Source organism: Dermacentor albipictus, chromosome 5 (assembly GCF_038994185.2).
Source record: "Dermacentor albipictus isolate Rhodes 1998 colony chromosome 5, USDA_Dalb.pri_finalv2, whole genome shotgun sequence".
Lineage (NCBI taxonomy): Eukaryota > Metazoa > Arthropoda > Arachnida > Ixodida > Ixodidae > Dermacentor > Dermacentor albipictus.
The window spans coordinates 50,906,202-50,932,724 of NC_091825.1; the positions used below are offsets into that span (position 1 = coordinate 50,906,202).

At 46.5% G+C, this 26,523-nt stretch overlaps 1 protein-coding gene across 1 annotated transcript in view; it reads left to right on the forward strand.

Moving 5' to 3' along the window:
* spg (dedicator of cytokinesis spg) overlaps window positions 1-26,523 on the forward strand; it is a 180,427-nt gene that overhangs the window by 44,080 nt on the left and 109,824 nt on the right. Inside the window, exons 12-16 of the mRNA XM_065428472.2 lie at window positions 3,446-3,800; window positions 4,638-4,735; window positions 13,983-14,075; window positions 16,166-16,266; window positions 20,693-20,942. Of these exons, the coding sequence (XP_065284544.1) occupies window positions 3,446-3,800; window positions 4,638-4,735; window positions 13,983-14,075; window positions 16,166-16,266; window positions 20,693-20,942 (897 nt within the window). The remainder of the gene's footprint in view (window positions 1-3,445; window positions 3,801-4,637; window positions 4,736-13,982; window positions 14,076-16,165; window positions 16,267-20,692; window positions 20,943-26,523) is intronic.

Below are 26,523 nucleotides of genomic sequence, written 5' to 3' on the forward strand. Positions count from 1 at the left end.
TTAATTTCAGAGCATTACTTGTATGAGAACATGAACGCACTTTCAAGTTAGCAGGTACCAGAGAGAAAATCGCAGAACTTACCGGTATTGGAGAAGCCGTGGCAGTGATTTCTGTACAGAGAGTGACATCGGTGTTCAGAAAAGCATATGATTGACAGTGGTGGTGGTGGGCAGTGCTAGTGTCGAGTGCCATGGAAACAAAAAAAAAAAACAGTTTAGGTCAGAAAAATTACCTGTGCACAGCTATAGTTATCTTGCAGGGTTATACGCTCGCGGTGTCCAAGTGGTTCAGATGAGGGGTTTGTCTATTCCTAAAAATGAAGTCTCTTGCTAGAAACTGTACAAATCTGGCTGTCCTCTTTCTTTTTTTACACTTTGAACTTGTAAATGTCTCAAAATGTTACGTACAGTTGAACCCACCTATAAAGATGACAGATTTAACAATTTATAAGTTAACAACCAAATTTCACTTCATTTATGATTTGATTTTCAAACCCCGCCTGTTGAAACTTTAATAAACACTTTCAAAAGTGGCATACTTTTGCAGCGAACACTTCAGACCAGTCTTAGAAAAATGTATGTGCACCTGATGTTTGGAAATGCGTCCAAACTAGGCACACCGCAGTGCGCATCGTGCGGATTCCAGAAGTCGCTAGGAAAGTTGCTGGGCCTCTTCGATTATCCACCCCTGACAGTCCCGGACTGCCTGCAATTGTGCTTCTCGCCAATGAGTGTTGCGTGCGCAGCGTCTCGGGCAGTCCTGGGCAGTCCGGGAGGACCAGTTGAAGAGGCCCACTCACTTTCAATCCTGCTGGGCTAACTATGCCTCAAGGCACATCTCCAGTGTGCTTCAGGGCGAGGCAGTGTAGGTTACAGCAGCCGTGGCCTCCGAGATAGCACCGGCATGCCGAGATGGCGTGCGTGACGGTGCTATCTCGTATTTCACTCTCGTATTGCGCAGTTCTCCATGCAGCACTGCATGCAGTACGCCTATTTGGACTATTTTGACTAACGGCAGCTCAAGCGTTGCTATTTTATCGTTGCTGTTGATATTCACTTGGCCCGAGTTGGCGTGAATGCAGCATGACACGCCACTGCCAAGCAAAGTTGGAAAGAGTCGGTGGTTGCTATGCCACTGTCGGAAGGTCACGATTCTTCTACGCTTCATTCATTGTTGCTGATAACGGCTTGCGGTGGGGTTGTAACTTTTGAACTTTGTGCTTTCTCAGACAAAGCGACATAGAAAACGTAACTTCACAGCTCTCGGTGTGCTTGTGGCTGATGCTGCAGCTGTGACGGCAAGACCTTTGCAAAATGCCGGCATGCTGGAGCAGTTTCTGCTTCTAGCCAACTAGAAAGCTCCGCTATCCTCTGCAGAATCCACTCGTGGCCCCCCGATACTAACATATATCATAAGCACTTGAAGAAAAAGTCGCGGTAGATGCTCTTATAGTTTCGAAATGGCAGGTGATCAGAACTGTCCGGGCACTGTTCTCAAAAAGCTACGATGAAGCATTTCGTTCTTTAGACTGTTTTTAACAGAAAGATGCAGCTAGATGCAGGAAAATACCTGGGAAAAAAATGAAGACAGAGAAAATTTGATTTTCAGATCAAAGTGGTGTTGAATTGCCACTGTTAATTCCAGCTTCAGTGTAATTCATTTTGGCATATTTTAAAGGGCGAATTCACATATAATGAACTACTGATACAATGACCACTTTTCATGGAACTGTTGAGTTCGTTATGTATGGGTTCAACTGTATATTTATCACCATCATCATTAACTTATGTTTATGTCCACCTCAGGACGGGTGCTCTTCTCTGTGACCTCCAATTAACCCTGCCCTGCACCAACAGATTCCAACTTGCACCTGAAAATTTTCTAAATTAGTCACCCCACCTAATTTTCTGCTGTCCTGAGCTGTGCTTCTCTTCCTTTGGCACCCATTTTGTAATTCTAATGGTGCACCGTTATCTGTCCTATGCATTACACGATCTGCCCAGCTTCATTTATTTTTGTTAATGTCAACTAGAATATCGGCTGTCGCCAGTTGCTTGCTGATCCACACTGCTCTCTTCCTGTCTCTTAACATTACACTTAACATTTTTCATTCCATTGCTCTTTGCATGGTCCTTAAAGGGACACTAAAGCAAAACAATAAATCAGTTTAGACTAATGAAGCATTGTTTGAGAACTCTGCAGGCAGTCATTTAAAAAAAATAGCTTGATTATTAGGTGAGAAAATGAAGGTCCAAGTATCAGTATTTGAATTTCGCACCGAAACCCCAGCGCCGGTGTGTCAGCGTGACGTCAGGGATTCCAAAGTATGTTTTCGGATTTAGGCTGCGTTGGCTGAATAAAGGTTCCCAAAACTTGCCATGTTTAATATTTGGTTCCTTTAGAACACAATGTAGTCAATCTGTACCCTGCTAGTAACAGCGCTTGTGGTGTCTTCCTGTCTCGTCCCTTGTCTATATTTTGCGCTGTTACTAGCAGGATGGAAAACCAACAAGCCCAAGCTGCTATTCTAGCGAAATCTGTACCGCTGTATATAATCACTGGACCCTAGAAGATGCCATCAAAATCCAAGACGTCACAACCCCCAGGTGTGGGAACTTAAGTAGGCTCACCACCCGTATTTGGTTCTTGCGCTTTTTATGGCTTACCAAACGTGTTATTGTTGTAAGAATGGTGTTTTTGGTGTTGTAGAATGGTAATTTACTGATGCAGAAGAAATCATTCTTCACTTTAATGTCCCTTTAACTTGTTCTCGAGCTTCTTTGTTAACCTCCAAGTTACTGCCTCGTATGTTGGCACCGGTAGAGGGCAGTGCATGTACACATTTCTTTTTAACGTTGGGAGTAAGAGTCCCGTCAGGATTTGGAAATACCTGCTGTATGACCTCCAGCACATTTTTATTCTTCAGTAAATTTACTTCCCATGATCAGGGACCCCTGTGAGCAATTGATCTAAATAAATGTACTCCTGCACACTCTACTGTCTGACTGGCGATCATGAATTCTTGTTCCCTTGCCATATTTATGGCCATACGAGTGCACCAAAAAGGAAGAAAAAAAAGAAAGAAAATAAGCAAAAAAGCTGTATTTGGGTATCTGAATGCCTCTGCAACACAGTTGTAATTTCGCTCTTCATGGTTTACAAGGAATGAGAGACAGTGACACACAGCATCATCATTCCTTGCTTACAAATGTTACAAGCTGCTCAGTAATCCAGTCGAACATGGTGCAAGGCAAGTTCTAGCGCTTCATTGGACGCCGCGTGGATTCTCGACACGTCCACTGTTGCAAAGCTTCCAGGGCAGGTTTCGGGGCAGTGTGCTGTATTCACAAAATTACATGATGCAAAATCTCAAATGCTATTTGCACCATGCAGACACTATTTATCTGAGGCCCCTAACTCGATTCTTTTCCTCCGCCCTCACAGGACTGCCTAAGTGGTGGCGTGGGCCAGCTAGAGCCGTCGCACGAGTGGCGCTCCCTGGTGCTGTGTCGTACGTGCAACCCTAGGTGGGGGGAGGCCGTCCACGTGCGCCTGCCCCTCGAACCCCTGGAAGGGGCCCACGTGCGTGTGGAGCTACGCCACTGCTCGGCACGCAGCGGGCGCGAGCCGCGGCTTTTGGCCTGCGCCCTGCTGCCCCTGCTGCAGCGGGGCACCGTGCTGCCCAATGGGCCACACGAACTGCCCGTCCTGCGGGCAGATCCACCAGGAGGCGCCCAGGCGCGCCACGAGGCTCTGCACCTCACCACCTTGCTCATTTCCACCAAGCTTACCCAGAACAGTTGAGTGAAAGAAAAGTTTGTCATCAATCAGCTGTTAGCAGTATAATGTGCTTCTAGCATGATGCACGCCAGACTTTAGCATAATTAATATTCAGCACGGTAAGGGCCATATTTTAATTCTCATTACGGTATAATAATAGTGCAGAAGCACATGGCCAGGCAGGCAGAGTTGGTTGGGTATAGGTTCTTCTTTTTGTCCAAGTTTGTTTTTCACTGTTTCATACTGGAAGATGAGTAATAGGGCAGTTAATAAGTGGTAGGAGTTTATGCATTGTGCAAGTGGTCTTGCTCTTTTAGTGTAAATGGTAGGATTATGAAACCCTTAACTGCACATGACAAGGGCACTCTTCATCACAACGAGCGTCCCCTGGTGCCAATGACAGGTTAACTCGTCGTGAAATTTTGGCTATCTTTGCGGAAAATAGCCACCAAAATATGCAGGTCAAGAAAATTACGCACTTCAACAATTCTTTTTTGGAATTTGTCACTGTAGATAAGGGCTTAATAAAAGCTTGCATTCTTTTTTGACTAAAATATTACCTTCGGCTCAATTTTGATAGCAGGATCTCTCACAAAATTAGTGATACAATGACACGTCAAGCACAATCCAAGTGGGGAAATGGCCTACTTAAACCCACAGGAAGCAAGGAGAAAGGGCTCCTTATCTCCACCAAATGCAAATGCTTTTATTTTTTTCCTGCTAATAAAATAGTCGCCGTGATTGGTCTTCACTTGTGGGATGCCATCATCACTGCAGAAAGTTTATTTTTAAACATACTTTGATCTGAGGATAATGATGCATGTTGGTGACGAGATGCACGTGGCCATCTATGCAGGGGACTTATTGGCGTTGCTGCGCTGGAAGGAGCAGCCCGACGATGTGCCACAAGCGCTGCTTGGGCTCGCCAAGCTGGATGGCGAGGAAATTGTCAAGGTGGGCAGCTTGCAATGCTTGCATCTAATTTGTTTTATTCAAGCATGAAATGATTATTGTCCACCTGCTATGGTGGCGTGGTAATGTGGCAGTCTGCAGCTGCCCTCTGTAAGGCCACAGGTTCAATTTTCAGCAAGGTTAGCATGCTCGTGGGCTCTTTTTTATGTTATTTGTGTAATAAGATGCAAAACATTCTGAACAATGGACCACTCTTGCTAGTTGAGCAGTTTTCCCGCTAAGCTTAGTGGTTTTGTGTGGTGCCTACTGGGAAAATTTGTTCTTTTGCGGGTAGCAGGTTTATTAGCGGTTTTAGTGCAGTGTTTTCTTCTTTCTTGGCAGGATAAAATCTTTCTTTACAATATAATTTGTGCTCACGTGTCACAAACATGCAGCCTGTCCATGGTCCTTTGGAAACGAGAGAATTGAGCATGTTTTCAACCAGCTGAGAGTGATTAAATATAAGTTAGAGGTACACTAAAGGTAAATATTAAGTCAAGCCAAAGCGATAGATTAGTCCTGAAGAACGTCTAAGTCGTCAATTTTATCACGAACAAAGCTCTAGTAATTGAGAAATTGAGGTACATGCAAGACACTTCTGAACTCCCCCAGGACATTCAAATACAGTAGAACCTCTTTGATATGTTCCGGTTACGTGCGTGTTCTTGGTGCCAACATTCGCAATCGAGAACACAAAAAAAATTACCCACTAGAGTTAGCTCATTACTTATCAGTTCATATGTTCCTGGAAAACAAGATTTTTTGGCACCAACGTTCAGTACGTTGCCAAACTGCGATCTTATGACACGTTTCCTGGCCGCTAGATACCATGTAAACAAGAAAATGCGCGAGGCGCGTGTGATTGAGAACAGTATATGGCTGCCTGCTGCGGCAGCTTCACCGCAATACTTGCGTGCCCGTCTCACATGAAAATGTCAGCGCGCAGTCAGTTTCTCATTTCGGTACCAGCAAATCTTCTCCGGAGTTGTCGCACGTGGCATTCACAGCTATTGCCGCCAATCCTATTGTGATAAACATCTTCGCCTATCTGCTTCACAGTGAATAGTGCCGTCAGAAGCGTAGCGCATGCTTTTGGCTGGCGATAACTGAAACGCGCCACAATTCCTTGCTGCAGACTGCAATCGTGTACGTTTTCCCGCTGCTAGGTCCCATGTGAACAAGGAAAGGTGCGAGGCGTGCGAGGCGTGCGCGATTGAGAATGGTATGTAGCCGCCGATCTCACGTGGAAACAATGGGGCACAGAGTTTCTTATTTCGGTATTAGCAAATCTCCGAATCACAAAGGCAAGCTTTCTGGTAGAAACACAGTTTCTTGTGTGAGCTGCAGATGCGTAGAGGCAAGCACAATCTGGATGGTGTTGCAAGGAACAGGGTACGCCGCTCTATTAATGATAGAAACGCTGGAAAAGGGGCTTGTGTTTGAGTTTCTGTGTAACAGAATTATGTTTTCTCATCTATTCAATTTACAGTTTGGTGCTATCATGTCCGTAGGTTGTGTGTAAGTCGTAGTTTAGAGTTTTCTGACACATATCACCTTAAGAAATTCAATTAGTTCAGTTAGTTCTCTGGACTACATAGAGGTTCTGTGTGGTAGGTATGCGTAGTTTGGAATTATTTTTCACTCGCAAGAGGCTCGACGCTGGGCATGGGACGCCGACACCGGAATTTTTGCGACACGGGGCCCTTAATGCACGTTAATATCTCTCTAGTGGCAGAGCTGAGTGCCACCATCTTGGTGTCATCCGAAAGTGCATTTTTGCCGCTTCAGCTATGTCCTCCGCAGAGAAGCAAGGGCACAAAAAGCAAATGATGGAAGGTTGTTCCTAAGTCTCAGATTGGCTAGGGCCCACCACACGACTCCAGCGCAGTTCGCCATTGGTCCGGCGTTCGCTTCGTAGGAGTGTCGTCTGCTTTACTCTTTGCACCTTACCAACTCTCAACCGTCTCCGTAATCTTGGTGTCAAAACTGATGCTACGCCTATGCAAACTTCGTAGAAACATAGCCAATCTCTTCGCCTGTGGACATCTCATAAGTGCGGCTGAACATTCCGAGCATTGGCGAAGCAGACTGCACGACAAAGCTTCGCGCGGAACCCTCAGGCACGCAGCGAAGCCCTTTTAAGCATTGGTGCTTTGAAATTGACGACCAAGCACATCACGCCTGCAATCCTTGGACCCACAGCTAAGCATTTCGCGCATTGATTTCTCCAACTTGGTGATCAAGCACATCTTGTGCAGACTCCTCGGACCCGCGAATATGTACATCGGTTGCAGACTATATGGACCTGTGACTAGCATTTCACACATCGGCGCCTCGCACTCTGGGCTCAGGCACATTGCGCGCGGATTCCTCAGACCTGTGATTAATCATGTCATGCATCGGCAGCTCCGACTGTGCGACTAAGCACATCGAGCATTGACACCTCGAGCATTGACACCTCGAACCCGCAGCTTGGCATTTCGTGTCTCGGCACCTCAGACTGCGCAATTCAGTACGTCAAGCATTGACTCCTCTGACTCGCAGCTAGGCATTTTGCGCACCGCACCTCGGACTGTGCAATCAAGTACATCGAGCGTCGACGCCGCGGACCCACAGCTAGGCATTTCATGCATCGGCGCCACGAACTGTGCTATGAAGCACGTTGAGCGCCACCTACAGCGACGGCTTAGTGGCTATGGTGTTGTACTGCTAAGCATGCAGTCGTGGGTTCAAATCCCAACCTTGGCGGCCGCATTTCTATGGGGGTGAAATGCAAAAATGCCCGTGTGCCGTGCATTGGAGACGGGTTAAAGGTCCCCTGGCAGTGAAAATTAATCCGGAATTCCTCACTACGGCATGCTTCATAATGAAATTGTGGTTTTGGCACGTAAAACCCCAGAATTCAATTCACATAGAGTGTCTTATTCTTGAACCTGTGGCTAGGCATTTTGGGCATCAGCACTTCAAACTGCACACTAAGCACATCAAGTGTCGACTCTTCAGACCCTCAGCTAGGCATTTCATGCATCTGCACATCGGACTGCATGACTTAGTGCATCGAGCATCGACTTCTTGGACCCAGGGCTAGGCCTGTAATGAATCAGCACTTTGGTTTGCATGACTGAGAACATTGAGCACCGACTTCTCAGACCTGCGGCTACGCATTTCGTGCATTGGCACCTCAGACTGTGCAACTAAGTACATCGAGCGTCGACCTCTTGGACCCACAGCTAGGCATTTCATGAATCAGTGCTTTGGAGTACGCAACTAAGCACATTGAGTGTCAACTGCTTGGGCAGGGCAAACTTCATGGACCTACGGCTAAGCATTTCGTGCATCAGCATTTTGGACTATCTAAGCACATCAAGCGTCGACTCCTCGGACTGGACCAACATCTTGTACCCGCCGTAAAGAATTTCGTACATCGGCACTTCGGACTGATAATTCTATCCATTGGCTGTCGTCGCCAAAGCTTTTGTAATCTGATTGTATGGGTGACACGAAATGTGTGCAGTAAAACCTTGTTAATTCAGATCTCATGGGACCGAAAGAAATGTCTCAGTTAACCAAATGTAGAGTTATCTAGGGTATCAAGAAAACAATAAGAAAATGCTTACTACGTCAATGCACTTTTATTTACTGAATGAATGGGCCACTCATAATTCTATTTTTCACGAAAGCAGTGAGGAAGCTGCACTTCCCATCATCCCATGGCTGATTAGCGCTCGCAGCGGTGAAGGCCTTGCGGCTTCCTTCACAGCATGGCCGCGGCGCGTCTTCATCTGAGGCAGGCTTATTACTATAGCACACACACCCCGATTATTTTTTCACCAGTGAACTGGTTGCTGTCCATCACGATGTAGCCAGTGCTCTTCATCCTCGAAAGCTTGTCAAAACGAAACTATTGCTTGCCACAACCGCTGCAGATGAAGCCGCAGCCACAGTTGACTCGACCTCGCGGTGCTGAAGCCGCACGCACTGAGTCAAAATGAAACTACCGTTTGCTTCAATTGCGGACGAAACTGTGGTCGCTATCGATGCGATCATGGATGGCGACTAAACAGTTCTGAGAGCATGCGACCGACTGGTGTACCGGGTCAAAACGAAACCACTGTTTGCCACCACAGCTGTGTACGGAACCATGGCCGCTATCGATGTCACCACGGATGGTGACTATGCAGTCATAAAGGCACGCGGCTGACATGTGCACTGAGTCAAAGCGAAGCTACTGTTTGCCGCAACTGCCGCGGATGAAACAGCGGCCATTATCGACGCGATCATGTATGACAATTATGCAGTTGTGAAGGCACGCAGCCAATGAGGTGCTTTTGCGCTGCGGTAAACACAAGGATAAAGGCTTTAAAGGCACAAATAGGTGCGAAACATTCTGCAGTTGTGGTCATTCACGTGCGATTTCCACTGATGACTATGGCGATGTGGACTGGCGATGCACTAACGCCATTTCTGATCTGTTGTGTCGCACATTTGCGACACTCCAGTGCTCACCAAGCTCCAAGAGTTGTCAGAATTAACTGATGTGCGGCCAGATACGTCCAAATTAACGAGAGTTTCATTGCAATAAATAATGCATACTCCTGCCGGCACTGAAGGGCGAGTTCAAATTGTCCGATTTTCCAAATTAACGAGGGTCGAATTAAGGCTTTACTGGAGTACTTTCTGGAAGCGATGTGGGCACCAGTTACACTGGAACCTTCGACGAGTCATGTATAGAAGCAGGTGCACATAACCCACTGATCAAATTTTCACCGTTCGCAGACTGTGTTTGCCTCAATCATTGTGCTTGTCTGTTACTTGTTTTTCTGTGCACAAGCTCTCGAATAAAAATTGGCAGCTGTGTTTGCAGTTTCGAAATGACAGGTGATCGGAACTGAGCTCCGCTTTGAAAGAGCTGTACGGCGGCACATTTTGTTCTTTAGATGGGCACTCCTAACACAAGTTTGCAGCTAAGTGAGGGAGTGCAGTGGAAACAAAGATGACACTGAAAATCTCACTTTCAGACCAAAGTGCTGCTGAATTGTAACTCCTGATGCTAGCTTCAGTGCTGGTAATGTTTGAGCATCTTCAAGGGCGAATCCATATACAACCAACTACTGATATAACGACCACTTCTTGTGGTACTATCGAGTTCATTATAAAGGGGTTCGACTGTATAAAATGTTGAGTTGGTCATATATTTATTCGGACCATTACGTTGCGAAAATTAAGCATCAATATGAGTCGAAACTGAAAGTGTGCGAATACCGAATACATTAGATTTCGAATGTTTTATTGCATAGGAAGTGTTGCTTTCCAGTTTGCCTCCAAAATACAGAATGGTTTACCCCTCCTTATGGGCAGGTGGGCTTTGCAGGCTACTCCAGCTTGTGAAGGTCAATCTGCACAATAGATGAACACATGTACCACACATAATGTGACTTGATGACCGTTTCGTGCATAGCCATCGTTGTTGTGGCGCAGGTTGACGCAGTCGCACCGACAGTAATGAGCAGGGGCCTCTTCATTCTTAGGTTCCGGATCATTTGCCACCTGTCAAAGTTTTTGTAATTGGAAGGGCACTGAAAATTCTTGCGAGGCGTCCATCTTCAATCTAGGTGTCCATCTGCCATCTGGGCAGTTTTCTGCCGCTGGGCCAGTGCACTAGTCATACAATGTTTTCGTGTTCGCTCTGCAAACCTACAGTTAGTCTTGTGAGAGGTGGCTCAAAACTTGAAGCTACAAAAAAGATTAAAAAACCAATGTGCATTTACAAATGTCGTCAAGAATGAGAGTCTGCAATATAGTATGTCACAAGGGTGGCGGCCGTGAACAGCACTGGTGTAATTCCGTACACTCGCTTTAGTTGGGGAGATAAGTTTTCAGGTTTCTGAATATTGTGTGGCTCATGCAAGCATATCTGTGTCGATTCGGCACCAGATGGTAAGTTTAGTCGCCCACAGCCGACAAAGCAGCACTGATTAGGTCTTGTGGCCTGAATGGTTTGAACTGACGGCTCTTGAAGTGGCATACGAGTCCATAGGGTGTGGATCAAGTTTGTTGATGCGCCTAAACTCATTTGTACAGAAAGCTCCAAACTGCTCGAATGTGTCTTTGAACATGGATATCCAATATCAGGGTGCCTGCCAACTGGGAAAACCGGGAATTTTCAGGGATATTGAATAGTCTGGAAATACTCAGGGAAAACTCGGGGAATTTGCTTCTGTCAGGGAAAATTAGCTGTAATTTTATTAAAGGGAACGAAAGTCGTGGTAATGCTGGCTCGTGTAACAGAGAGGGATCGTAACAAATAGGTCTTTTGACACCATGTCGTCGGCTAGAGGAGCTGCCAGTGTATAGACACGACCGACTTTCTGGACGCCCGATAATTCGGACGGCTTCGTGGCAACACCACGTACCCCATAGAGTCAATGTATAAGAATGCTTGAAATTTCAGACGCAAGAACCCTTCGCCGTTCGATTTTCCAGACATGTTGCTGTGACCGCAGGTCCGAAACGGCATTAATCAAAGCCACCACTGCCGCCATTTTGATTACCTTGCCACCGCTGTAAATGCTAGGCCTAGCTGCTTCAATGTTTTCTATTAATCTTCTTGCCGTTCAGCGCCGTGTTTTTCATTGAAAAAATTCGCCGCTGTAAGCAATGGCACCGACTCTGTCTTTGTGGTCCTCGCGATTGGCTTCGAAGCTCGGAAAGCACGGCGCGTTACATAATGCTGGTTCCCGAAAGTCAGCTTCGCCTGAATACAGAAATGTTACGCGGTGAAGCATACGCGAAAGTATTACGGTGAAGGATAACAAGCGTCAGAAGGGGCAATTGTCACGGGACACAGTATCTGTTCCTTAGTTATACACACGTCCACCTGCCATCTCCTGTCACATTATGAGCACCTATATGCCTAATAAGTGTACTGGTAGGCCTTTTCGGATGTGCCTGTGGCGATTTGAGCCTTTAACGGCAGTAAAAGACATGCATTCATTTTTTTCAAACTGCCCGATTTTACGGACATTTTCGCGGCCCCTAGGGAATCCGAGAAATTGGAACTTGACTCTACAACTGACCAAAAGGATGCTTCAAATGGTCCATGGAGCGAAGGCACGGTGCAAGGAGGATGAAAAGAGAAATGACCTACGCATTGTGGAGTGAACAGGAAAGCAAACATGCCACTGCTTCTTTCAAGGAGCTTGAGCCTCAAAAAAAAGTGTTGGCTGATGCCAAGATGCAGGTGTCCCTCACCCGCCGTGGTTGCTCAGTGGCTACGGTGTTAGGCTGCTGAGCGCAAGGTCATGGGAGCAAATCCTGGCCACGGCGGCCGCATTTCGATGGCGGCGAAATGCGAAAATCCCCATGTACTTATATTTAGGTGCACGTTAAAGAACCGCAGGTGGTCGAAATTTCCGGAGTCCTCCACTACGACGTGCCTCATAATCAGAAAGTGGTTTTGGCACGTAAAACCCCATAATTTACTTTCTTTTTTCCAGGTGTCCCTCATGCAAACCAAAATAAACTCCTTAAAGCAGTGAAACACAAAACGGAGGGTTGTGCGTGGGCTGAGAGTATGCGAGGACAGTTGAGGTTGACACATCAGCTATTGAGAGAATCTCGCTTGTCACAAAGTTCGGGCCTCATACCAATGAGCTTGCTATCAATTGATAAATATAGATCATATTCAAAAACATTTGTTTCTGTGTGCATCTCATTTTTATTCATATTTGAGAATGTTCGTCTGGATATGCAGTGAGTTTTACCATTTGTTTCTAAGATATTTTATTCGCTGTGCATTTCACTAACCCCTCCCTTCTGATTTCTTCTTGAATAAAATAAATGATACTTCTTACTATTAAAACTGGATTAAGTCGTTTTTATTTGTTAGCATGCTTACTAGAGTGTGAGAGCATCGGGCAACATAGTGTTAGCCTGTCTTGACTTAAAACAAAGTTCTGTATCACTAAAGGAATTTTGCAAAGGCACTAAGGGAAACCTAGAAAACTCAGGGAAATTGGAAATGTCAGCTTGGTAGATACCCTGAATATGTTCTGCCTGCCTCCGGTGGCTAATCGGCCCAGTGTTCACACATGCTTTTGCGGTTTCCAAAAAAGCTACAGAACTTCTGAGAATTGTCTACTAATGCATTAGCATTGTTTGGCTCAGCTGTGACTTCTGTTTCGCTTACTTGCTTTTCCTGGCTTATGTGCATCTACCCATGGCCTTTCCAGTGGCAAAGAATACTTAGGCTTTAGTAGACAATTGCTATATTTTCTCCCTGCATCCGGCTTCTTCAATGCAATTGTACCAAACAAGCCACAATGCCAGGCACAAGCGTACCTCAACGTAGCAGAGGGGTCGAAATGGAACACCAGCTGCAGCAGTAGCATGTGAAGCGTTGCGTGAAGGGAAAGTGGATTGCTGCGTTGCCATGTCACTCTCGCAAGCCTATGTTATACGAGCGTCCCTTGTCCACACAAGCTCTCGCCTGCGTTCTGACAACGCCTTGGTAAGGTTCAATGAAAACGTGCCAAGCATCTCACCGTGCTTGCTTGCCCACGGGGTGTTCATAACTCGAAGGATGCTCAGCAACGTTCAATTGGACTTTGGGCCACCTTAAAATCTCAGGCTGGTCCACACCAAAATTTCAAGTTGGCCCACACCCGAAATTCAACTTGGCCCGCCCCCAGATTTCAACTTGGCTTATCCCTAAATTTAAGTTGACCCACCCCGAAATTTCAAGTTGGCCGACCCCCAAATTTCAATTGACCCACCCCGAAATGCCAAGTTGGCCCACGTCAAAATTTGACTCTTATCTTTGCATCTCATTTAGTTTGTCCATGAAAATGGTTTAAGCTATGCTCTAAGAGTGATCTCCCTCAAAGTTGGTTCTATGCTGCTATAACATTTCAGTCAACGTATACTAAAGACTGGCTTTGACTTTCTAGGTGCAAGTATGCACCTGCTGCAGCGGAACTGTGGCTGCAGCATTGTGTTGCTTAATCACAAGGTAGCAGCTTTTCACACACGATTACCGAAGGATGATGTTTTCTAGCAGTTGACCTCGGCAAGTGTCCTTGTGCACTTGGGTACAAGAGACAGTGCAGAAAGGCACCTTGATTTGTACAGCAATGAGCAAGAATTAGTTTCGTAACTCTCCGTTTTCTTGTCGCTTGTGAATGCCACATTTACTTTGTCGAGTTGAGTTTCTGAGAAGAAGGCATGAAACATCTCTCCTTGTTTTGTGCAGTTCCTGCAGGACATCCTGGATGCACTCTTCTCCATGTTCTCAACAGCTGATGGCAACTCGACACCTTACTCGGGCCTTGTCTTCAAGACATTAGTGAGACCCCTGTTTGCTTACTGCATGAGACAGTTGGTGACTTGGTGTGCATCAGATTGGTGCCTCCCATGCACTTAGTGTTGGCAATCGCATAGTCTGAAGTTTCTGAGACACGGTGCGAAAACTGTTCACATTGTGACAGCGAGTTTGTGGTCATTCAGTGAGATCTGTTAATGTTTGTCAGAAAACTATTAGCCCTATTTTGTAGAGTTGTCTCGCTCCTATTACCATCAGTGCTCTGCCTTTCTGGTGAAACTGACTTTTATTTTTTGCTGAGAATGAAAATTTGTATCTTTTTTACACTTTTTACACATTTTCTTTTTACCATTTGTGGGCACCGGCAATTTGATGCACCGGCATGAACCGCGCCGATGCATTGCTCTTGGTGCAATCCTCACGGCAGGCTCTGGCTCTCATAAACGTTCTATCATGCCCAGACCTTGCGATTTGTTAATGAGTGCCTACTAACAGCACTATCCACCGGAAATGCACTGGGAAATTGTAAAGTTGTTTTTACAGCTGAAACTTCAAAACCTTGTATGAGCGAAATTCGTGATTTAACGAAGTTTTTCACTGCAAGTACAACTTCGTTAAATCTAGGCTTGACTGTAGAGCAAAGCACATCAAACATACAAGGTGATGCAAGCATAAAATAATTTAGTACTTCACTATGAGACAAACAGAATGTTATGCCACCTCAAACACAGTTTGAATTGCAGTAGACTTTTGTTAATTCGAATCTGATTATCTTAATATTTTTTCTGTCAATTCGAACCCGACTCACTGTCCCCGCTGACGCCCACACATGTCTATGGGTCTAAACTGTCGTTATTTTGATCCTAAAACTCACTTTCGCCAGATAATAGGAACTTGAATAGTCAGAATGCATTCACCTCACCCCTATAGTGACCCCAATAGCGACTGCTTCAGTGGCAGTGTCTGTCTCAACAGAGCTTAGGGGATTGTGAATACTATGAACACACGTCATCTCACATTGAAAATGCGTATTTGCGGCTTGTCCTAGGAAGACGATGAAGCAATAACCATAGATCACAATGTCTGATTATGGTATTTGCCCATTCCTAATTGGCACCTTTTTTTTTTAATGAAAATTGCGCTGAAAGTTGCCTGCACAGTGAAATCGGATAGAAACCAAAACTGCCTTTGCGGTGTTTGTGTGCTCTACCGCATAACATTAGTGTATTGCAACGAAGCTGACTTGAAGCTCCCGTGCGGTGAAGCTAATTTTAAGAAACCAGCCACCATTGTGCAACACGTATCTTTCTTGCAAAATAATTGGGTGCACATTAGATTTATACTTTGTTCAGGAGCTTTAATGTAATTTCTGCGTTAGTTTTCTACTTTAGACACGTAGAAAGTGGATGCGTGTTTGATTTGGGGACGTGTTAGATTCTGGCAAATACTGCCAAATGAATTGGGTGGTGTCTTCTGCCATTTTTATGCTTCTTGTTTAATTTGACCCGCTGGACCAATTTTGTTAGTCCCATCAGGATTGAATTAACGGAAGTCGACTGTACTTTGGGGCTAGGTGCATATAGTATATATGCATGTATGTATCGCAAGAACAGGACAGGCCTAAGGCATGACCTTCTTGCAAGGCTAACCCTTCAGATTCAATTTTATTCTCTTTTGAATGATGAGCTTGCGCCTCTTCTTCTTTTGCTGGTACCATGCACTTCGGGGCCAGACTTCGTCACAGGGACTCTGGCCTGGAGTGACAGACGCTTTGGAGACAGAGAATGCTTTGGGTACAATGTTTTGTGTGGCACTTACTTGCTCAGTGAGTGGTCTATAGGTAATGGTGCAAAAAAAGGAAGAAAAAATGACAGATTGTGAAGAATTTGCACTCTTGCAGGTGACTTATAGCTTAAAAGCCCATTGCTTTGAGACATGGCATAGTCATAATTGGTGTTGAAACAGTGAATTGAAAGAAGTCGGAGAACAGAGTGAGGAACAGAGTAAAGATTATCAATCTTTGAATGGATGTGTGGTCAGCACGATGCACACGCACATACAGAGCATGTGTGTGTACATGCATGCCTCTGAATGTTTGTGCTGGCTTTGTGCAGGTGTACATACTCAGCCTCCTGGAGAGCCCCAAGTTTGAGCACTTCAAGCCGGTCTTGGATGCTTACATCAAGGGGCATTTTGCAGCTGCACTCGTCTACAAGTGAGCCTGCGTGCATGTTTAGTTCCACTTAATTCAATCTTCACTGTTCTGCAGTCTGTCCACAGCGCACATTGCAGGCGAGAGAGTGACCGTGCATGATGAGACCTCTGACAGTGCTCAGTTCACAATGAAGTGGACATTTTTAATGGCAAGTGCACTAAATGATTTGGCCATTTAGACAGCATAACTAATACAGTCGTGACAGTAGGTGCACGCACACAAGGGAGGCAAAGAAGGCAACAGTTCACCTCTTAGCCTGCCGAGTGCCAATTATAAATTGCCTCGTATTATGTTTGGCATCCTGTGAAGTGTGCAGATCTCTTCTAGCCATTTGCACTCTGAGCCCTTAGATCTGAAAGAGACATTAAACCGAGAAAGCTTGATTCTGACAATTAGTGGTCGATCAAAACGCATATTGATGTGCCAACCTCTCTACCCTCCACCACTCTGCACGCAGAGTTTACAATGATGCGGAATATTCTAAGAAACTTGCACGGCTGTATCCATCCAGCTGCACAAAATTGCATGAGTCATTTTTGTTGTTGTACCAAGCATTTCACAGGCTGCCACGCGATGCGAGACAGTTTGCTTTCCAAATTGAGGATGTCCAATGCAAAAATTTGCAGATATAAAAGGTTGTTTTGCACTAGGTGCCTGCTTCAGTTTTGAAATGTTAGCTCCTGTTAGGTCTTCGGCCAGTTTTGCACTGTTTGCGCTTTGTGCAGCAAGAGAGATGAGCAAGAAAGGCGAGAGAGAGGTGCCAGAAGGGGCTTCCATTACATGGAGAAGAGAGTTCGTGATGTGACGCGAAGTTCAGTTCCCTGCAACACCAAAAGATGGTGTTGCCCTCTGCACATCACGGGTGGCAATACCCATCTATCGCACCTACTGTATTGTGGAAGTTGTGCCCTGTCGCGGTCATGGTGTCAAGAATACCAGTGGCGATAGCTCGATTGGCACACTTCTGCACACCTTGCTGCGCCAGTGTAGGCATTGTAAGCCAGCCAACCCTTGAGTAACAGAGAGGAGCATAGTTGTTTAAACCTGAATGCTAAAAAAAATGCTTTCTACTGAAATGTCATGGAGGAAGTAGGACCTGCAGACCACAAAGCAATTCTGCTAGCTCGAGATCGGGAGCAGAAACGCCTAGCTCGCACCACAACCTAACAATTAAACATTCACATTACACACTCGCAACCATCCTGGGAGTTCTTTTTGACTAATTCTGCATGCTCCAACCCCAAATACAAACACTTTTAAGTGCAGTTGAAGTATGTTTCTTTCAAAAAATGAGATAGGGTAAAAGAGCAGACAAGTCGCTAACCGCAGTGTCACTAATTTCAGAATTTAAGAACACTGAAAATTTGCTCAAGTGCTGCTGTCATTCATGTCTGATCAAAAATAATTTGAAGGACCTGTTTGAGAACCTTTGCATTCGACTGAGCATGAAGCAAACAACAATCTGTCGTGAAGGTGCTGATGAGAAGGGGTGCTGTGAAGAAGTCTGGTTGTTCACTTCCCTTCAACTGCACATCCCTGTGATGAGAACCTAATCGCCTGCAAATTTCATCAGTTGCAGCAGTCATTAAAAACTTGGTGTGTGTGGTTTGTGCATCGCTCTGTAATTGGTTCCCACCACTATGTGCTGGCTGTTTAGAAGTGGTTGCTGTGCTTAGCTAGACTCAACTGACAACGTGATTTGCTAAGTCTAGCTATTGCTCATATTTAATGCTCTTTAGAAGTCTGTTTTGCAAACAAGGTGAGCCTTTGGCTAGCTGCTGGTTAGACTTAAAGGGACAATAAAGGTTACTATTAAGTCAACGTGGACTGTTGAAATACCATCATAGAAACCTCGAAACGCTTGTTTCGTGCCAAGGAGAGACTTATTTTAAGAGAAAATGCGTTCTGAAGCGTCCGCGTACCTCTAGCGCAGTTCAAATCGCCCGCCCTCCGATCGAGGAGTACTGACATCATGGTCTCATAGTGACGTTGCGCCATCGGTGAGTAGAATGGCGCCCGCAGACGGCGCTACGGCTTTTCTGCGCAAAATGCAAACGCGCGGCCAGAAACAGAGCCAAGACAGAGCCGACAGCAGAGCGAAAGCGGGAGTATGGTGGCTAGCGGAAGGAGAAACAAATTACGTCCCACATTATGTCCCACGGCACACGGAGAGTCCGTTTTCGTTAAACTACAGGCTGCGGCGAGCTCGCAACGTGGTCGGCGTGGTCTGTGAGAAGTGACGAGCCTTTTCGCACTCGCAACAGGGCATAAAAAAGTGCGAATAGACGCAAAACTCAGGCTAGAAGCGTGCTTCACCACAGCCAGGGCTCAATACGACCCAAGCTGGCACGACCCAGATGTCGTTTCCCGCACCGCCACCAGGCGCCGCTACTATACCTCATACTCCAGCGCAAGACGCCCATAAGCTGCTACTTCATTCTATGACGCAAACTTCGACGCTCGTCGCTATAGACCCTGACACCGACAGATTGGCTCGCGATGGTGGGCTCAACTTTAGCGATTTGAGCACCGACGAGCGCGACTTGCTGCTGAGGGCTCGCACTGCCGGCGTCATTGCGTACTACGACGGCGGCCTCGACACCGGCTCTCCGGAGCGGGAAAGCAACGAGGGTTTCCCACGACATCACATGGACGTGGCATTCTCGCTGCTTGTTCTAAATGAAAGGTTCGCGAGCCAGCAGAACCCTCACAGCACGACGCGGTAACGAAAGTACTGAAACTCCAAAGCGTGCACGGCGCAGAGTCGAGCGCGCAGAGTCGAGCGAAAACGAAACCTTTCGAAGACGCATATTACAGAAGGGTAACGTCAAAATTTTATTTTTTCTTAGAATCGAATAGACGTAGACAAGTAGCATTTTTTTTCCGTCTTATAATCGAATGAAATGATATTTTTAATACGAGTAGTTGAGTATTAGTAACACAAATTATGAGGAGTCCTTTCGTCATCGGGCTAGTACCGGAATGTCGCTGGGGGGTCTCAAATCGTGTCATGCATTTACCTCAATTTCTCGGTTACTAAAGCTCTGTTCGCGATTAAATTGACACCTTAGACGTTCTAGAACATTGCTCTACCACTTTAACTTGAGTTTCTGGTAACCTTTAGCGTCCCTTTAAGTTGTATGCTTAACATGGTTAAAGCATCAGCTAGTATTTTCTTACATAATTCAAAACATACAAGCTGTGAGGTAGAAATAGAGTTCATGCCATGAAAGACTTTTGAGGTTTAACAATAATTGCGGCTTATGACAGCACATAGCCTCCTGCATTTTTTCAGGGCCTGCATAGTGGTGCCAATACCAGGCGTCATGTAGAAGGTGTCACTTTCAGAGATGTTGGTCAGTCTGTCGGGTTCAGTTAGTGATGTCAAATTTTAGCATATTCCACTGCTGCTCATGTATAGGTGCATGTAGAAATGAAGTGTCTACAATGCACAAAAAAAATTGTTGATGCTCTAGCAATGATAGGGACAAAATCTGAGAAGGTGACCTTGCTACACTGGAAAGCCACACGCCTGGCTGGGGGACTGCTTGTACCCGTCTTATAAACCAGTGGGCGTCCAGTGGTGGGGATCAAACCATGCAGCGCCCTCAGCCGAGCCTGGCATGCTATCTTGTATAGCCCATTTTCAAGCAAATGTCACTTCAGAGTTTGGGGTTTCTGTGCCTACTCATTTTTAAAATTTCAATTGCAATGGCAACATGTTTCACAGTTCTAGTAGCCAGCTAGCCCATCTAACGACTTTAGATGACAAATGCAAATGACAAATGCAAATGATGACAAATGCAGCCCGCTAAGCACTGTAAATAAGCAGATGTGTTTGCTGGTGTCTGTCAGTGCATGGCATGCCTTGTCAGATAAGATGATGTAAGGGTGAAGGAGAGGAGAAAGCACCCAGGAAGAGTGTCATGAGCTGGGCTGGTTGGTGTATGTCCATATGTCCAATGTGATGTTGGATGTAAACCAACTAGTCTAACTTAAAAATCGTTCAGCTGTCGTGTTAGTATCTCTTGTCCCGTAGTCTGCGATGTTCTCCAGATAAGCAGGTACGAGAAGTGAAATGTTGGCAGCGCAGGACAGAATGCAAAACAATGATCAGATGCGGTATTCCTGGTTTATCATTTTTGTGGGTACAGTCAGTTTCAGGAGGCTTTATTAAGCTAGCTCTGAATAGATTCGTATTCACGGGTGACAGCACCCTGGTGCAAATGGGTGCAGTGACAGGGTTCGTCACGTGTAGACACCAGTGCGTCCCGCTTCATTCAAGTGATATATCATTAAAGTGATGGACCGAGAGTGCCACCCCTGATGATTGCAACATTTTCCATTGCACTCGCTGTATTTCACACGAATTCTTGAGAAATGGCACTCCAGTGTATCTTGCTTTATGCTGAAACACACGTTGCAGGGGTCTGCTGCGATGCGTGGCTCACTGCGCAGAACTGGCCAGCGACGCCGGGGATGAGGCCTCCTCTGTGGAGCACTGCTTTGCATCGCTTGAATCAGTTATGCAGTTTGTTGTGCAGTCGCGCCTCCTCCTCAGCCGTGCAACAGGCACTGACCCGAGCGAGGGCTTCTCAACTGACCTGCAGCCCATGCTGGCAGCTTGTGAGCGCATGCTGACTGTGGGGGCCCCAGGCCCTCCCACCCTGGCGCAGGTGATTGCTCTGCACTTGATGCACTGACTCCTGAAGTGTTCATTCTGAGCTGGTTTGAGCTGCTTCACAGTGGTTAGCTGTGTTGGGTTCTTTCAGTTGTGGAATTATTTGCAGGCTGCGTGTGATTTGCTGTGTGATGACCGCTCCTTTGGAACACATGGCAACCCTTCCAACATGGCTGCTTTTAGCACCTGCCAACAGGCAGCGACACAAGTTCATGCTAGCATGGCCCTCGCAGCAGCTAGCTTCCCCATAGACGAAAGTAACTGCATAGTTTTTCTTAAAACAGGTGAATAACTGCTCAAAGTGTTATGTTGAACAATCCTGACCATAATATGCTATCTTTCTGCAAGATTTCAGCAAGAAAAGAGCAGCAGTAAGTGCAAAATTCTTTTTTTCTAAGATTTTAAGAGAATCACGTCTTATAGTATTGCCATTGTCCAAAAGGTAGGGATAGGGTTGAACATTGTAAACCATATCATCACAGAATAAGTGATCCCACATTCTCACTTAAGCACCAATGGGCACCTGCAATGTGACGAGACCGAAAAGTGATTTCTAACAGGAGGCAAACTCATGCATCTGTCTTAAAAACAATGTAAGTATTTTACGGTGTACCATAAGGGTTCATACACTAACCATACCCCATGCATGCATGAACACAAGTTTGAATGTACAGTGCACATTTCTTATAACGCAAGTCGCAGGAGTTGTAAAAATCCGCGCTATAAGCGGTACCGCGTTATAACGAAAGCATGCTTTTTTCTGCTTTTGCCTATACCAAACGGACCACCCACCTTTCATGGATGGATGGATGCCAAACTTTAATAAGGTCCTGAGGTACGCGACTCAGCGCGCTGCGGGCCGCTCCCACGTTGGGACAGTCAGGCCTTGCCCGACTGCCGCATCGTGGGCCCTCTGGACAGCCCATAGTTGCACCCCGGCATCAGGGCTCTTGATAGCGGAGAGCCACTTGTCTTCATTGATTTCTTCTGTGCCTCGTTTCAAACACAATTTATTACATGTTTCACTCACACACACATGCAACACAATTGCAACGCAGCACAGAAACCAAGTTCTCCTGACAAGTGCGGCATCAAAGGAAGAACGCTGTTACACTCGACTCCTATTAATACGAAGTTCACAGGGACCACAAAAAACTTCGAATTAAACGAACTTCCAATTAAGCACAAAATACAACAAAAAACGGCACTTTATTTGTGGCGAAATTGAGTATTTTCTCTAAGAAAAATAGTCGGTCATCTTGCTTTGTTTGTTCTTGCCGAATCGCGCTGATAAACGCAAGTTCTGCAGGCTGTAGATGTGGCGGAACGCTTCTTCCGCGTTACCTTCAGCGGCAAAGAAGCGCTCCGCGAGAGCAAGGCCCGCAGTTACATCGGCAGCCTTAGGTTGCGGCTCGCCTTCAACGTCATCGTCGCTTTCCTGGGTCGCTTCCTGGGGCCGAATAATCTCTACAATTTTGCTATCAGTCAGCGCACTGCACGTTTCAACCGCCTTGTCTACGGTGACGTAATCTTCAAAATTGACGTCCCCGAGAGCATCACCAAAATCAGTGCCGTCAAGCTCGCTTGTTGACGCTTCCTCCACTGAAATTTCAGAGGCATCCTCCGAAGAAGCTGCCACAAAACCGCAAGCCCTAAAACAGTTTGCGATTGTTTCTTGCTTCACACGATCCCATGCTCGCGCCAACATGTGGATGGCACTAAGGAGGCTCACCTCGTACTTTGTGGAGCTATCCGTACACAAAATCATGCGCTCGAGGAGGTGCCGCCTGTACAGGACTTTAACATTCTTGATGATGCCTTGGTCCATTGGCTGCAAAACAGCCGTTGTGTTTGCAGGCAAAAATGCGAGGCGTATTGCACTCAAGGCTGGCACATTCACGTGAGCACTGCAGTGATCGACAAGGAACAACACCTTGCGGTTCGAAGCAGCAAACTTGCGGTCCAATTTGCTTATCCAGCTCTTGAAGATTTCGGCCGTCATCCACGCTTTTTTGTTCGCCTCATAGTCCACAGGCAGCGTCTTCACGCCTTTAAAACATCTCAGCTTCGCGGCTTTCCTGATCACAAGTAACCGACATTGTTCCGTGCCAGTCATGTTTGCCGCGATCAGCACCGACACTCTCTCCTTGCTGCGTTTGCCCCCAGCACAGTCGTCGTCCTTGAATGTCAGGGCCTTCTCTGGTAGAAGCCGATAGAAGAGTGCAGTCTCACCTGCACTGAAGATGTCTTCCGATCTGTATTCGGCGAGATATTCACGCAGCTTTCCGTCCTTCCACGTGGCGCATGTTTCCTGGTTAACAGACGCCTTTTCACCACACACGCTCTTGAAAACCAGGTCATGACGATCTTTAAAGCGCGTCAGCCATCCATCTGACGAAATGAAGTTATCGATCCCCAACATTGCTGCAAGTGTTCGGGCTTTCATCGCAACGATGTCTCCGCTGAGAGGATGTTTGTTGCTCCTGGCCTCCCTAATCCGAACCAGCAGAGCCTTCTCCAACTCTGGGTAAGCGCCGGTGCGCATTCGCTTCCGAGAAGTCTTGAACTTGTCGTTCTCAAATGCATCCATTATTGTGCGCTTGTTCTTGATGTAGTTTGAGAGCGTGTTCGGCTTGATCCCGTACTTCCGCGCTATGTCTTGTTCGGCGGCACCTCCCTTCTCAACTCTCAACTTCCTTCAAAACCTCGACTTTCATTGCCAGGTCGAGCGTGCGATAAGAGCCACGGTTTGCCATGGCTATAAACTGTGTGACTAGGTACAGTCAATTCCGAATCACTTGTGGAACAACCTAGCCTACGAGCTTCCCGCACAAGGGCGCTCGACCAACACACGCTTCGACATACGCTGCGCACGCTGCAAGACTAATCTCGAACAATCTCGCCACTGCCAGTATGCAGCGCTGCGTGCACCTATGGCACTCGCGTGGCCTCCGCAATCAGCTCCGGCCACGGGCAGCAGCCACGCGTGGCCTCCGGCGGGAGCCGCTTTGCCTCCCGCCGGAGTTGATCGCGGAGGCCACGGCAGCCGTAGCAATGAATAATCGCGCCGCTCCAAGAAGGATGGCATTGCGAGCGGCTGCAGTAGTGATGACACCAACGCGGAGCACGGAACTGTTGCAACACTTGAAAAATTGCACATTCTACCAAAGAATGACTGTCACCTTGAGGATCCCGGCTGAAAATTAACTTCCAATTAAACAATATTACTGGATGAGGACTTCGAATTATCGAGCGATTTCTTCTATAGGATTACATGCAAAATTGACGGGACCAGCACTTCACTTCTAATTAACTGAAAATTCCCATTAAGCGGCTTCGAATTATCGGGAGTCGACTGTATTTTGGTCAGATTTTTTTTAGCAGCGCTTCAAACAGTTTCGTCCTCTACAACACTTAAGCACGGAAGCGCTTTCTTACTCAAATTGTTTTTCACACAGTACATGTTCACTTCGCTGAGGTATTCCATAGTCTTTGTATGGGACATCTGGGTATAGCATCAGGTCGACATTGTCGTCCGACTCGTCTTTGGTTGCAAGCTCCGCACGCCGCTGCGATGATCGCATCATCCATGCTCGCTTCCTCATAGACAGGAAGCTCCAACTCACTGGCATCAACATATATTTGGAAGGTGTCTGTGGCGGAAACAAACTTGCTTTCTGAGACCAGACCACACATCGTTGGTGTTGACCATGTCATCGGCAACATTGTCACTCAGCTCATCGGCGTCATGAGCCTCTGCATTGCATGCGAAGCCTGCTTTGCTGAAGCATTTGCTTATTGTAGTGGCTTTTACCTGCCACCACGAAGTGGCAACCATATCAATCACGCCCCTTAAATTCACTTTAAGAGGCTGCTGCTGCTGCATGCTCTGCAAAACTCTTTCGTAGATGCGTTTTTTGTAAAGTGTCTTTATGGTTGCGATGACACCCTAGTCTAGCGGCTGACATTTTGCAGTCGTGTTGCCAGGCAGAAACTTTAACTTGACTGCAGTCAACTTTGGCTTGATGTTGTGGGCTGTGCAATTGTCGAGAATGAGCACGACCTGTCGCTTCTCTGACACCATGTCTTCATCGAACTTGCAAAGCCAGCTTGCGAACATGTCTTGCGTCATCCACGCCTTTTTGTTGGATTTGTATGTCACTGGCAGGCACTCTCGCTTTTTAAAGCAATGTGGCCTTGCTGATTTTCCGATGACAAACAGGTGGCGCTTGTCACTTCCATCCATAGCACAGAACAACACAGTTATGCGCTCTTTTGAGGCCTTGTGGCCAGAGCAGGCTTCACCTCTCAGCGCAAGAGTGCGGTTGGGCAGAAGGTTAGAAAATACGCCAGCTTCGTCTGCATTGTATACGTCTCTGTCCGTATACATGGACAGCATGGTTTCCAAATTTAAACGAAGCCAGACTTTGATGGACTCATCGTTGACATCACCACTTTCATCGCACACCACTTTGCAGCTGATGCTGTGGCGATCCTTGAATCGCTGGATCCATCCATTAAGTGGGTAGAAGTTTTCGTGGCCTGAAAGAACACCAAGGAACTTGGCTTTTTGTTGGAGCATGGGGCCACTCACTGGTATGCTCCGAGCCATAACTTCACGGAACCATCGGAAGAGTGCTGCATCCACGTCTTTGTACTTCGACGTACGTATTCTCTTCCGTGACAGGGAAGACAAATCTTGCTGCAGTTGCTGCCGCAATTTGTCCTTGTTCTTGTATATTGTTGACACGATTGTGTCGGAAACGCTGTATTTGGCCGCAACCGACGCCTTTTTCAGCCCACTTTCTATGTCCCTTATAACGCATTCCTTTGTCTCCAGTAAAAAGGCATGCCTCTATCTCACACCGCTTGAAGACGCCGCCAATGCCATAGTGACAAAAGCCCAACAACACACGTGTACAGAGGACAACTACGACACTGCGAGATCACGACGTGCACACACCAAATGCAACAAAGAGACTGAAAAAAAAAAGAGAGTGCGCTGTCGCTTCTACCCTGGACTCCGCGCAGTGCGTACTCTGATTGGACGCTGCTATAGTGACGAAAACACTCGCCCTCTTTCCTCTAAAATCTCCAGCCCTTCTCCTTTTTGTTTCGCTTTTCACCGCTGGCCTCCACGTGCACAACCACGCTCCCCCTTCTCCGCGTTTGTGCACCCGGCAATTGTGTGGCCACGCAGGCCGTGCTCAACGCCTCCGAGAAAAGGCCGTGCTCCATGCGCCAATTTCATGGTCGTGCGCTTAAAGGAACTGCACTATAACTGGTATTCTGCTTTGCGCGCCTACGCAATAAATGGTCCGCCTATACATTGAGTTCTATGGGAGATATATCGGTGGTAAAAAAAAAAAAAAACCACACTATAGCTGGTTCCACGCTAAAAGCGGTTACATTATAAGTGGTCTTCACTGTACCCTGTTTACTTGGCTTCAAGTAAAAGGTGCGAAAATGACAACACAGAGATAGATCAACACTCATAAAGCAGCACTTTCAGGGGAAAAAAAGACTATTTATACACAAGGTGCTATCACAGTGCATCACTGCCAACTTACGTCCAG